This window comes from Sesamum indicum, linkage group LG2 (genome assembly GCF_000512975.1).
Source record: "Sesamum indicum cultivar Zhongzhi No. 13 linkage group LG2, S_indicum_v1.0, whole genome shotgun sequence".
In the NCBI taxonomy this organism is placed as follows: Eukaryota; Viridiplantae; Streptophyta; class Magnoliopsida; order Lamiales; family Pedaliaceae; genus Sesamum; species Sesamum indicum.
The window spans coordinates 1289117-1303281 of NC_026146.1; the positions used below are offsets into that span (position 1 = coordinate 1289117).

At 37.0% G+C, this 14165-nt stretch overlaps 4 protein-coding genes across 4 annotated transcripts in view; 1 reads left to right on the top strand and 3 right to left on the bottom strand.

The window, feature by feature from the left end:
- LOC105176601 overlaps positions 1-2857 on the top strand; it is a 4500-nt gene extending 1643 nt beyond the window's left edge. Inside the window, exons 3-4 of the mRNA XM_020691737.1 lie at positions 87-273; positions 2767-2857. Coding sequence (XP_020547396.1) covers positions 87-273; positions 2767-2857 — 278 coding nt within the window. The remainder of the gene's footprint in view (positions 1-86; positions 274-2766) is intronic.
- On the bottom strand, positions 3332-8562 carry LOC105176610 (uncharacterized protein At1g04910-like). The gene is made up of 10 exons (XM_011099482.2): positions 8073-8562; positions 7166-7244; positions 6903-6970; positions 6324-6412; positions 5689-5886; positions 5138-5342; positions 4872-5039; positions 4432-4599; positions 4044-4234; positions 3332-3675 (listed from the first exon to the last, which is right to left on the bottom strand). Exons 1-10 carry the CDS (start codon positions 8391-8393, stop codon positions 3501-3503), a joined length of 1662 nt encoding a protein of 553 aa, XP_011097784.1. The 5' UTR covers positions 8394-8562; the 3' UTR covers positions 3332-3500.
- LOC105176618 (ubiquitin-fold modifier 1) lies at positions 10799-13060 on the bottom strand. The gene is made up of 4 exons (XM_011099495.2): positions 12888-13060; positions 12699-12796; positions 12305-12337; positions 10799-11140 (listed from the first exon to the last, which is right to left on the bottom strand). The coding sequence occupies exons 1-4, from the start codon at positions 12977-12979 to the stop codon at positions 11064-11066; spliced, it is 300 nt and encodes a 99-aa protein (XP_011097797.1). The 5' UTR covers positions 12980-13060; the 3' UTR covers positions 10799-11063.
- The window catches only part of LOC105176628 (protein PIR), a 20459-nt gene continuing 19749 nt past the window's right edge, over positions 13456-14165 (bottom strand). Inside the window, exon 30 of the mRNA XM_011099504.2 lies at positions 13456-13850. Coding sequence (XP_011097806.1) covers positions 13656-13850 — 195 coding nt within the window. The 3' untranslated portion in view covers positions 13456-13655. The remainder of the gene's footprint in view (positions 13851-14165) is intronic.

Below are 14165 nucleotides of genomic sequence, written 5' to 3' on the forward strand. Positions count from 1 at the left end.
TCTTCGAAAGGTAGTAATACTAAACGATCACTTCATTTAAAAACTTATTCTTATAGAAGTTTTACTTATTATGTTTTGATGAATAGGTATATTAACAACTGCAACAAGTGGAAAAGCTCATGATAGCTGTAGTGTGGCATTGGATGAGGGGAAGAGGGCTATGCTGGTTTGCCGGGTGATTGCCGGACGAGTCAAGAAGAACCCGGAAGGCAATATGGAGGATTATGACTCGGTGGCCGGAGCTGCCGGAGTTTACTCTAATTTGGATGAATTGTATGTGTTCAATCCCAAGGCTATATTGCCTTGTTTTGTTGTAATCTATAGAGGTTTTTGATCAAGCCTTCCCATTTACATCTTGATGCAAGCAAGAAAGATGGATTTTCAATTTCAACCATCACGAATATTCTTGTATATATTTCATGGTTTCTGTAATTTCTTGAGCTCTTTTGTGCTTAATTTGCTTGGTAAATAATTAAAGTATGTGCAGCAAAAGGAGTGGTAAAGTTGTTGTATTGGCAGAAAAGAACACGGTGAGCACGTGGATCTTCGTTGTCATACATAAGAATTTGTTGATAAACAAACGCTGCACGAGCAACTAGTTTCAATAAAATTCATGTTGAGAAGAGGAAAAGGAGTAAAAAGCAACAGCTCTGCACGCACATACCAACTTTTGAGTTTTCATTTTTAGCTAGTTGCAGTAATTTATGCTTTAATCCAACCATATCTTTCTTACATCCATATCCACTAATTATGAATCTCCAACGGTACAATTTCATAACTTTTTGTTATACAAATTATGAAGTTCCTATACTTATATCATTACAGGTCACTTATACTCCCTCTAAAATACGAAATTATACTTTTTCTAAAAAATTCTGAAATTATGTTTACACCCCCTCCAAATTTATTCTTTTACACCGACACCCTCTCGTTAGGTTTTGGCCTTTTGGGTAAAGATGCTAACAAAAAGAATTACATAAATTTGCCACATTTTTTTACACCGACACCCCCTAGCGTCATTATCTTTCATCCAAACCCAAACAAAAATAGATTAGGTGTAGATAGTGAATTTTCGGATGGGTGTAAGTGAAACTTTTTCGAAAAAAAGTATAATTTTATATTTTCAGAGGGGTCTAAATAGAAATAACTCTAAATTTTATACGTGAATTATACAGAAATTCAAAAACTTGTCATCTTTTTACACTTTTGCATGATTCAAGCACAAGAATTGGTACCTGAATCCATCTAAAATGAAAATAAATACTGTATGTATGGGAGCATACATTGAATGAATTAATTGAGTCTTGGTCTCAACTTTTAGTGGATATCTTGTGACTGAATACAACAGAGTACATAAAGGACTGAGGCGTACATAATTACTTAATATATTTAAAAGCGAGTACTGTAGACATCTGTAAAATGGTATTAGTGGCTTCGTAGGCCAACGAATGAATTGAAGTCGTGATTATGACCCAAGAGAGCGTTTGTCAGTGCAGTATATAAAAATCCCCTGCAATTCCATTTGTTGGTAAAAACTGTAGGCAGTAATTGTTTTGTCTGTTAGCCTGGATGAATGGTCGCGCATGATTTTCTAGGTTTGTGTTTGGTTTCAATCCCACTACTATTTTCAGGTTTTTGAGTCTCGTTTTGTACTACTCATTGCCTCATGATTTCTGCATTATGACCTGTTTGCCTAAAGTCAAGCACCCAAGCATGGGCTTCAAATATTCCTCCCCACTTTTTGACCAGACCAAAGTCAAAACTCATAACCCATTTCTTCTCTCTATTATGTATAATTAATTAAATATTTACTAAAATTTTAAAATAAATAGTCAATGAGGTCCAGTTCAATTGGCAAAATTTAAGTATTAGAAGTCACCTTACCAATGCAACAACATTATGTCAATGATATATTTAAAAATAAATTTAAAAAATTTTATTCTATTACTACGTACCAATTATGTTGTATATAGAACACAAAACTTGTGGGCGAAGTGCGCGTGATTCCAAGAAAAGGTGTATGAGGGGACCTTGGATTGGAATTGAAGGATCCATCACAATCCTTCTCATCTACCTCATGTCAAGTCAATTCTTTTGCCCCTTTTGTTGCATGCAAAAATATTGCATTCCAACAAAGCTAATTCACTCCAAACATGTCCTTACCACTAAAAATATTCTGATTGATTATTTTAGTTAGGATTTCATCTAAAATTTGTATTGAATTATCAAAAATATCCTTTTAAATCATGAATTATAATTTTATATATTTTTTTTATAATAACTTCCATACAACATGATTTTTTTTTAAGAAAAAAAATCAACACAAATAAAATTGACATCTCTACTTTAGTGTCAAAAACATAATTGTCTCACATATTTGCCCCAAATTTTACTTATAAGTTTTGGGAGTCATTTCTTGATTCCTGTTAAGCAAGAAAAATTCTTATTGAAATCAAATTTGGCTGAAATTAAATCAATTATAAAGCAAGTGTTTCAGTGTGTCGGAACACTGTGCCATCATGTTCGTCTACTCCAACATCCCTGGAACACTGTGCCGGCTCCGAAACATCATCATCTGATTCTCCACTTAACAGGGCCAAAGCTCCCCCGACCAACACCAAGAACCCGACCTTGAGTGCTTTTTCCCACCCCGACGGCTTCGGGACCCAAATCTTCTCCCCCAAACTGTATACAAAATGGAGTCCCGGAAACATTGTACCTCAAATCTGCTCAGCCTTGAGTCCCATTCAAAAAGACTCTTTACAGGTATATTGACTGCACCGCTAAGCCTGTCTCTGAGGGTTCTCTTACAGAACAGCTTGATGGCGAGGTTTACGCCTGGTTTCTGAACACTTGACTCGCTTATCATGTGTACTCAACCTGGAAATTCCATGTGGGGTTGGTTTCTCCTTGCAGATCAACTGGGCTTTTCTAGGTGGTTTTTGATTCTCCTTTGATGGAAAACTTTGGCGTAAGCTTTCATGAGGCCAAGACTCGGGACGTCAGGGAGATTGTCCGCTGAAACAAGAGTTATTTTGAGTTTCCTGCACTCCATGCAAATTGTGGGAGTTCTTGGAAGAGTTTTCTTTGGAATTTTGTAGCCTCTCGTCCATATGGAACATGTATATATACCACAATTGGCTTTGAGTAGTATTTGGTAATTACATCTAATACTATTCCACAGTAGTTACACATCAATGCCTTCCAAGCCGCAGGTAGTGTGTAGAAGTTTACAAGCATGTAGTTTGTGAAATTGTGAATTTTAAGTCGTTTTGTTTTTTTTTTTTTTGGTCGATTGCAGTTCACACTGGATGAAGATGAATTCTGGAGCTCTGTCTCTGCTGCAAATAAAAAGAGAATCTTTCTTCTGTAAATAACAAAACGTTGTTCACCCTTTCCAATCAGTTCTTGGCTTCATGGAAGTGAACGATGTTTGTGCTGACAACAGACAATATTGTGCAATTTGGGAAGCAAATATAGCATGGGCATTTCTTGATGTTTTAGAAAACATCTGATGGAGAGGAGTGCTGTGACTCCCACAGGCACCTGCATTCTGGCAAAGGGTTCAAATATACAGAACCCTTTCTTGTTGACTTCTTAACTCTAGGCACCATTATACTCTTGCGGTCACTTTCAGCTAGCATCGACTCCATCTCGTCTTTGAAAGCATCCCAACTACAAGCCACAAATAATTGCATGCATCAAGGAAACCGTGTGCTTGGCTATATTTCGTATGTGTTGCTTAATTCTAAGATAAAAGATCACAAAGGGGCAGTTAAAGGGCTTGCAACTCATTTGCAAAGCTTTGTATTCCATTATTAGTTTGAGGGATTACAAACATGGATAATTTGCATAGCATCGACGCAAAGGGAAGGCCAAATGAACTTTAGCGATGACTGCTAAATTTTACTTGGTTTTTTAATCTTACTATATTCAGCACTACTTGGGGGATGCAAAAGCTAAAATCAACAGAATATATTCCTTATAATCATGAAACTTCCAAACTGTACAAGGATTACAACAAAGACGTGGAGATTAATTACCTTATGCTTGTATTCTGCAACAAGACTGCAAGCTTGGTTTTGTCAGGCATGATAGTTTTAGCATGTCCATTGTACAGGAATCTTCTGTGACCCATCAGAAAATGGGGGAAATTTCCTCCTTGAGTGGTCACAAATACTTCACTAGACAAGCATACCATGTAGTCCAAAGCAGCTAACCTTGAAGAAAACTCCTGAAAAACCATAACAGATACAAAGAATTTGGCCAAGTTTGTTGTCTGCAGATACATAATAATTATGAAAAATGCTGTAATGAGATAATACCAAATCAGTAAATCTAAAAAAGATATATATAGAGGTAAATATGAGTTGTAGAGGAGATCTAGCTTCAATTTTAGAAAAATTCTGCACTACAAGCACTTCACATTACCTGGATTAAAGCAAGTTCATCAGCAGTAGCAAGTGACTCTTTTGTCTGTAGGAGAGGGAACATCTGCCGAAGAGGTTCTAAATACCTCTCCTCCTTGTAGATTTTACCAGAAGCCAAATAAATGGGTGTACTGTTGGAAAATCCCATACCTCTTAACATCATACCAACCTATGCTGACAAAGAAACATACGCCGAAAGAGAAGTGTTACAGCCTGCAACATTGTTGTGGGGCCTTTATCATTTGAATGTAATAAGATTTTGCACCCGTATGTCTGATATGCATAAATGACACGATTCTAGTGGACTTTATCATAAAAATGAAGAAATTCAAAAGCTTTAATAACCCCTATGGATCAATGTAGCTCCCACAGCAGATAACTTGATTAGCACTGCAAATACTTTATTGAGATCATAAACATATTTTAGCATTCAGAACGAACCTCCACTGGGGTCATTGGGCACCTTCCATTAAGACGGTTAAGACCCGGTTCAATGATTCGATTTTCACGCATGAATTTTTTTCCCCACCCTTTTTCACGTATTGCATCCATTTCAGCTTTTTCCTTCTCTCCACCATCATACACACAGCACGAGAAAGCCACCATGTCCTACACATGAAATGGAAAATAAAGCTGACATCATTTTAAAGTTGTAAACAGTAACAAAGATATTCACAAATAACTTTAAGTCTAAAATGAAAGTTTACCTCTTCGAATCGGAGATGAACTGAAACATACTTTCCCCCAGAATGCAAGCTCTTATCAGTCATTCGATTGACTATCTTTTTGGCAAGATTCATTATGGTTGAAGAGAACCTCAAAGCTTTATAGTTTGCCAGGCATCTTAAATATTGGATATGTGGTGGAACGCCCATTGACAATCTGTTAGCAAAGGGAGAAATGCGAATAACCCTGCACAGAGGATTTCAAAGTTATTCAAATAGGCAAGACATGATGAGCTATTAATCAACCCTCTTTGCTTATATGGTTATGCACATATATTGTTGGACCTCTTAAATCTGTTGCCTCCATCACTTCTTGTTCCTTAGAATTTTCGTGTGCTCTAGTGCTCAAGATATCTTAGTTAATGAATATAGTTACCAGGAACACATTGTCTGTGAGGAGGTGATAAAAACAAATCTTTAACCAAAATAAGCCCTAAGAATAATACAATCACATTTTTGCATTTAAATTATGGTAGGAACTGCTAAACAGGAAAGGGGAAATATAAAACAGAAAAGGACTTCACACTATGTACCTTGTTTCTTGCAAGACGGGATAAACTTCATCCAAGTAATAACGAGGAGATGCCCAAGCTTGGACTCTAAGACTTGGGATATTCCTAATGCTGAAATTATAGCTCTCCATCAATTCATCCGGCAGATCATGAACCACCATAACAAAACCTTTCAGGGAGGAAATAAAATGATCCTCATCATAAATATCAGCAAACTCACTGTAAAGAACCAAAGATAAAATTAGTTATAGTTATAGAGGCGTGGCCACATATTGGGCAATAACACTAGAGTACATCAGGAAAAAGTTCTTTGCCTCCTGAATCATCCAGGCACAGAAAGAATGTTACAAGATGAATAATAAAGTGAAGAACAGTCAAGCTCGGAAAATTGTCACTGAATATTTTGTCCAATAGCTAAGCCTCATTTAGTAAAAGGAACAACTTTACCGACTCACTTCCTCTCTGATGAAACATATAATGCACACACCAAGCTTTAGCAATTTGGTCTAACTGAAGAACATTAAGCGAGTCTATCTACTCTTTTTGCTGTCTGATGGCATTAAACCAACCATGATGTAAAAAGACAATAGGGTTGCTATTTTAGCATCTCGCTAATTTCTGATTAAAATAAGTGGTTTGGTACATAAGAAACTCGCCTTGGATCCTTCCAAACATTATGAAGATCAAAGCGAGGGATAACAAGAGTAGCATTCAGCAGTCCAGCCACAGCCACAGCATTGCAAATCTGCAGGTGCACCGACATGGAATAACTAAGGGCCTAGTACAATATATGAAGTGACATATTGGGAATACATTTTTAATAACATGACTTAGTTCTTGCTTTCTTTATTTTCAAAAAGAAATATTTCACAAGGGGTATGTCAACATGGGGCATCCTATGTCCTTCCAAGAGGACTTAGGGTTATCTTTGAAAAATATCGAATATCAGCTGTTGCCCAATCAACAATTATTTATTACACGCTCCATTGCGATAATCATTTAGTCACAAGTGCAGAGATCATTGCTGGACAATGCTGCCTTGAACTTCCCAAATACAGAAAATCATAGTTCTCAAACATAGGGACATCATATCCTTCTCTTTTCACTTTTGACAATTCTCCCTCTTCATAGATGAATGTTCACTTTTTGAAATAAGCAAGCTTTGGATAGCTTAATCAAATATATGAACAATCAGAACTAGAATAAAAAGTGATTAGCATGAGTCTGATGCATACCGATGACCGTTGTTGGTTAAGACCACCATTAGCCTCTACAACCAGATAGCGCTGGAGCCCTGGGGAGACTGATAAAGGAAAAGGCAACATGCAAATGACTCAATTATACAAATACTGTTGAATACATCTCTTAATTTTTCCTGGTAGAACTTATCCTTAAAGGATCTGCAACCAATCCAACTAATACAACCCAAAATGCCACATCAAATCATGGGAAAACCAAAGGTTAAATCATCTCAAAAGTATGAAGGGGATATTCATACCAGGTTGCCAATGAGCACTAGCATTCAGGCAGGGTCTTTGCTCTTTTAGCTTTCTTCTGTATCTCCAGAGATTGTCCAACTACAATTAGATGATTTTCTATAATTACCACGATTTATACCAATTATGCAAAAAGGAACTCCACTGCGTTACTAAAGAAAGAGCATTTTGCCTTTAGAATTGCATGGGAAAAAAAAAAGAAAAAAAAAGCCATGACATAAAGAATGCAACAGGCTTCCACGTTCTCTATATCTTTGATTTCCATCTTATGTTAAAGGAACTCTAATCACTCTCGTTTCAATGAGAAGACAGAAGATATAAAGAAGAAAATAAATGGTTGATACTTCATAAAAAGTAAAAAAAGGCAGAGTTGTACTACATGGATATAACCAACAAAGAAAATGGCAATCACTACGGCTATGGTTTTGCCCAAAACGTTAAAACAACTCTGCCCTCTTTATTCAACATTGAGAAAGAAGAAACAAGAAGAAAAGGGACAGATTAGCTTAGTACAAGAAAGTAAATTTCCAGTATAAGATATCAAATCTTCTGACCCCATGGATATTCTTGTCCACTGAGTTTCTCAGTTGACAAAATCAAAATTGTGACTTGGACTATGATTCTTGCCAAGAAACTTCCACTGATCAGTAGGATTAAATATATACCCTTTCAGAAAATGAATTTGCACATCAGTGGTCCTAGAACAGACACCAAAACCTCTCAATTTAACTCAGGCAGGCATTCATCAGCACGAGGAAGTGAAAACGGATTCCACAGAAATTTTAAAAAGTAAAAATCCTTACATTATCCGTACAAAGTCGTTCAAACCAAGTGATTGGTCATTTCCGAACTTGCTAAATTGAGAACGCTGTAACCTCTAAAAAGTGCGAGAAGAAATTCATGTCAAACCTCAACAGTAGAAGCATTATCCGACTGAATTTCAGGCCATAGCTTCAGAAACAGCTCTTGGCTGCGGTAGAATGATCCGGGAAGCGGCGGTGGAGGAGGGTGCAGGATGGTTAACAAGGGCCCCGCACAGGTGACCAGCCCCATAATGTAGAGAACTGTCAAGAAGATAAGGTACCTTTCGTGGAAAATTCCGGTAAAGAAGAAGCAGAAGACCCCACGACGCCGGTGTTTACAGTGGAGGTGAAGCCTCCGGCGGCAACTGTTGGTTGTGGGCTCTGTGGCGTACGTTGAGGCCATGCAAGATGGATTTAGTGTCTGCATCAATCTCTCTGTGTGTGTAAAAAGATGGGATCTTTATGCTGTTGTATGGATTTGTAGTGTTTCTTGATTATCCAGTGTATGTTGTTGCAAACGTTTCAAATGAGCTTTAAGGAAATAATAATGAGGTAATGTAGTTAGTACTTGGTGGTGGAGATGGGTGGGTGGGGTGGGGGGAGCCAAGAATCTATAAAGAAGTGGGGAACAAAATCTTTTGAGTTATATTTCTACAGTTCTTTTGAGTTATATTCTTTTGTATTTGTATGCAAATTTGCGTGGAGATGTTTGTGATCAAGATTTTGGAGGGAATGTAATTTGTCTTTGACCTTAAAAATCTCATCTTGCATATGTGAAGCTCTGCCATTTTTCACTTTTGTCCTTTAATCTGTTTTGGCCGTGTTGTTTGCAGTCTTCCAGTACTGATTAATATGGGAAACTCAAACTCACATCAGATCAGATTTAAATTAATCATATAATAAAATATAATATACTTTTTATGTGACTAACGTATAATTTAAAACAAAAAACATATCATGATTGATTTGGTTCAATTGAACTGGACTTAGATAAAAAGTCTCCGAATTGATATCTACCATCCATACAAGTTTACAACCTTTTTTAACACAGCAGGACTTTATTCTCTGTATGGGGGGGCCAGAATGTCATTCCAGAAGACGCAGGGCCTTCACTTTCTGCCGGAATCCACGGCAGGATTGTTAAGTTAAAGCGATCAACTCATTTGAGCCGTTCGATGCTATCTCTTTTGTCCTTTTTTCAGTATTAAAGAAGTCACTGTTTGACTCCCCTTTTTAAACTACACCCCATCAACAGCAAAGCCCACCTACATGTAATTGATGTGGTAATTACTCTCTCATCAACTCTACTTCAAGTACCCAGTCCCCACATCATCAGCTGCGTTCAAGATCTTCCACTGCACTACTTAGTGGTCTGAATATTTGGGACTTGGTTTTCTTACATGATTTCCACTTTTGTATTATGAATGTGCATGGACCTTTGTCGGCAATCACCAATTCGGAAATTGTAGAAATATGTAGCTTGGCCTCACTATCTGCTGCAGATTCTATGTGCATGTGTGAGTGTTTAGTGTGTGAAATATGTGGTTTCTTGCCTCAGAACAGAACTAGAATCAGTAGGTAAGGCGTGATATGTCTGAATTTCGTAAGTGGTAAGTGAGTTGGTCCTGAATTAGCACGTAAATGCGATAAACGGACTATTTCCCCCCCCCCCCACCCCACTATCCATTAGTAGTAGAGATGAGAATTCTTGCTATTCTCTCTTTGATTCAAAAGTCTTGAATGGATCAGAAACAACATACTCTATTCATCAATAATTGTACTTGAATTCGTTACATATTACTGCTAACGAAAGTAGTAACAGCACACTTCCCACATTTTTGTGTCAAATTCTATGTATAAAAGTGAAGTTTCTCTTTAATCGTGGTGTGTTCACTCATAAACTAACACTTAACTTAGATTTGCGTGATCACTTTAGTCAAAGCATGTCATGACTTTATTACAAAATAATAACTCAACTTAGGATGGCTAGTTTGCTTTTAAAACTGTTTTTCTTCTACTTCCAAACTTTATCATGATTACAGACCTTATGCATTTGGTTTGTAATAAATCCAGGTGTTGAATGCTTTACACTCTCTTTTGACCATGCAGACTTCTAAAGATCATAAAAACTAACAGCTTCAGGTCCCATCTCTTTTTCTAAGTCATGTCGAAAATGTCTACTCTGTTATGAGCATTTCTTCAGTCTTGGTAGTCCGGTCGCTGCTTGGATTGGAGATGAGAGATTAGGAGCTGTACTGAAACTGGAGGGTGTGCTGACAGATTCGTTATCTTTCTTACAATTGTTTGGCTGAGATTCAAAGCTAATGCAATAGTACTAGCTTTTGATACCAACCGACATGTAGTAATTGTGGCGCCTATGGTGGGACCATCACCTCCCTGCCTCAGAGCTTTCAATGGCGATTAATTAATATGGGTTCAAATCAAAAGCAAGGAACCTGTCACGTGCGCCATTACTGTCTCACGTGACTTGCTCGGTCATAACTTCGGTTCTTCAGTTGTGGTGGAAAATTCTTGCCTGCGCCTTAGTGGTTTGTCACCTTCGTAGGAGGAAAGATAAAAAGTACATATAAAAATTCTATGCCAACGATGGTTTGTAATAAGCAGAATTCTTGGTTTGTAATAGGTGAAGAAAATCCAGGCAAAGCAGCCTCAAACCATGGGTTTTTCTGCAACAACCATAAATAGTCCACAAGAAATCAGTGGAGGGCATTAAATCAAAGATTTGCAGCTGATCTGATGCATCAGAGGCTTCACCATCCTCCAAATATTCATTTCATAATTAACAAGAAAAAGAAAGTGGAACCGAAAAAGTGAAGAAAAATAATACCGCAAAACAGCATCATTCATTCATATTGTTTATCAAGAAGGGCTGCTGTAATCAGCAATTTTCGCAATCAAAACTGAGTCAAGGACTTTGATCTCTATTGTATCAGAGCTAATTCACTACAACCATCACTTTTTGCAGTTTAGTTTTAAAGAACAAAGCTGGAAAAAAGAACTCCCAACACTTATACGAGGATCAGGCCAATAGCGCACGGGTTGCAATGTTTATGGGAAATCCATATACAACTCAACCTTAAGCCGACATACAAGCACCAACCCTATCCCGAGGAATCAAGCGCAGTTCTGACCCGTGTTTAAGAAAGACATTTCCTGAGAAATCAATTCAATTCATGTGAGTTAGAGGTGCATAACTGCACATATGCCAACCAAGCATTAGAACCAGAATACACAAGCACAGTATTCAAACTTCTAGGAACAGCAGCCACATGAAAATTACAAAATGAAGTGCAGCCAAGTTAATTTGGACTTAAAGCTATCCAGATGTCTAACAAGTAGTTTATAGAAGATGATTTTAACGATATTTAGTATTTTGAAGAATAAAAAGGGGTTTGTTATCTGAACTGTATGATAATACAAATAAATTAACACACCACACACACACACACACATATACATGTGTATATATATATAGAGAGAGAGAGAGAGATCCAACCCAATTAGGAACCCTAAGCTAAAGGAGTAAATAGAAAATGAGATGTATAAAATTATGACAAGTAATCGACAAGGTATTGGCAGTCAGTCCATACACAATTGAATCATATGCTTTAACATTGACTTGGAAGCTTGAGCTTTTTTGGTTTGTTTTAGAGGCATCTGAGACACCTTCACCATTGTTGAGTGTCCCAGTGGGGTATGTACTGAAGCATGTACGAATTATCAATTCTGTTAAGTCACTTGCTTCCACTCATAGATTACATGGGACAGGCCAAGTTAAAATGGAGAAAAAGGAAGCATGGACCAGCAACCATGGTCCAAATGAAGATGCTAATGATAGGGATAATCTCCTCTGTTGGAACACAAGGAAGCTAATCAAGATGTTGGGTTCAGATATAGAGAAATAAAACTAGGAACAAGAACTGGGACATAGATGAAAAGCTCAAGCAATAAGAAAGCATTAATGCAATCTGCATAGATTTAAATGAAGACACAGAGGTCGACAAACTGCATCTAGCTAAGTCCAATCCAAACTGACAACTAAAGAAATTCAATCCACACTCAACAACTTAAAAAATTCCGAGATAGCATCCAGTCCATGCTGAACAACTCAAGAAATTTTAAAATAGCATTACAAACTGATGCAGAAAATATATGAAACACAAGCCACAATGATAATTTTCTTTAAGTAGCAACTAAAACTACATATCTGTTTTCAGTTCCATGCATTAGTTACTGATTACTAACACAATTGACACGGAAAACAAAGAGAGAAATAAAATTAAACTACATTAATTAATAAAATTAGAATTTAAATACCTGCACTCTGTTGAGGATTAATTCCCACTCCGTCTGCATTAACAATGACCAAGAACAGCCAAAAGAAGCAATTTTTAGACGTCATCATAAGGAAGTAACAAACGAGAAAAGCAAATTTGACTTTTAAATTCAGATTGATACAGCAAAATCAAACATCAATAATACATGCATAAGGTGTACGAACTTCACATATATCATCTAAGAACACCAAAAAATAAAAAAGCAGAAAAAAAAAACCTTTAAATCTTTTTAAAGGCGCTGATCCCTAAACAATTCCAGCAGAAAATCCAATTCCAATCCGAGAAAGCAAAGAAAAGGAGAAAAAAGAAAAAAAGAAACTTCACAAAAACCAAAAAGGATTTTTTTTTTCATTTATTCAAAAAAAAGAACCTACCGTTTGTGATGATGGCACTGGTTTGCGGAGGCACTTTGAATTCCTCGGCAGCAAATTTCAGAACCGCAGTGAATGGGGCTGCCTCTGGTACGCTAAATCTGGTTTTCAATTTTATAAAAAAATGATAAACAAAAATGGGTTCATCGGAATATGAGAATCCAACAAGCATGAAATATCCAGGAAACTTACACTTTGAAAGGAAGTTTGGGATCAGAAGTAAGGGTTACTTTGAATGACACCTTTCCGCCACCTCCACCGCCGCCGGCGCCACCGCTCGCCATCTTCTCTTTATCTTTTCTTTTTTTTTTTTCTTCTCTTTATTTAGTATTTTTTGAAGAACATAAAAAACTTGCAGATGTTTACATATGTATGAAATAACGGAACACAGCTGCTTACTACATACGCGCGGGTATCCTTAGCCAATCGGAAACAGCCACGTGTTTTCCTTATTTAGGACTTGTTCATAGCCCAACACCATCAATCGTCGTGGTTTAATGCTTAAATCGTACGTCGTCACATTCACCTTATACATTTAGATCTTATGTTTAGTAATTTTACACCATAAAATATAGATAAATTCTCATACTATGATTCAATAAGTGAAATCTTGAGAGCATTACGATGATTCAAAAGTAAAATTGTAATATAGAAGTTGGCAGGAAAGCAATATTGACTAGCTATAAATGACTTCAACTGTCGTTTTATGATTCATGAGTCCTTACCTTACTGACCAACATGGAAGAAAACAAACATGAACTAGATATGAACTCAATATCTCATGTACTTGCATTGATGCAACCTCTATTTTTAGCCTCAAATGATTGTCCAAGTCCAAGCTAATGTTACAGTACATTCACAGTTTGAAAATAAGGGGACAGAAACTACCAAGACATCAACAAAATACAGATATACAAAGATTAACAAGACAGCAATTTGCACTTTGAGCATCTGATTTCCTCAGGCACCTTTCTGTGGCAATGTCTCAAAGGCAGAGACTGTATTCTCAAACTTTATTCGGTGGAGTGGAGCACCGCTTTGCTTGATTGCACAAGCTTGCTTGTCCTCCAATGGGCACCGCGCTTTCAACATTGAAAAGACATGATTGTTTAGCCTCCTAGCCTTCTTCATAGCTTCGAGTACGCCTTCCAAACCCTTTTATCAAGGGGTACATTGGTAAGAAACCAGGCTAACATGATCAAATGGCAAGAATGCATACATTTCTTTTCCTTACAGTAGGAACACTTTAAAATTATTTAGCAGAAACCAAAATTGGATAGTAAATGAGTCAGGTGGCTACTATGGCAATGGTCATTGTAAATAAAAAAGCCAAGAGTGTCCTGTCCGGTAACTCAAAAATGTTTCTTAGGATCTTCTTTACTGCAATAAGAACCCAATCAGGTTGGCCATTTTCTACCATGGTCATTATCAAGATAGCATGACGAACTGATGTACTTTAAAGAAATTGCA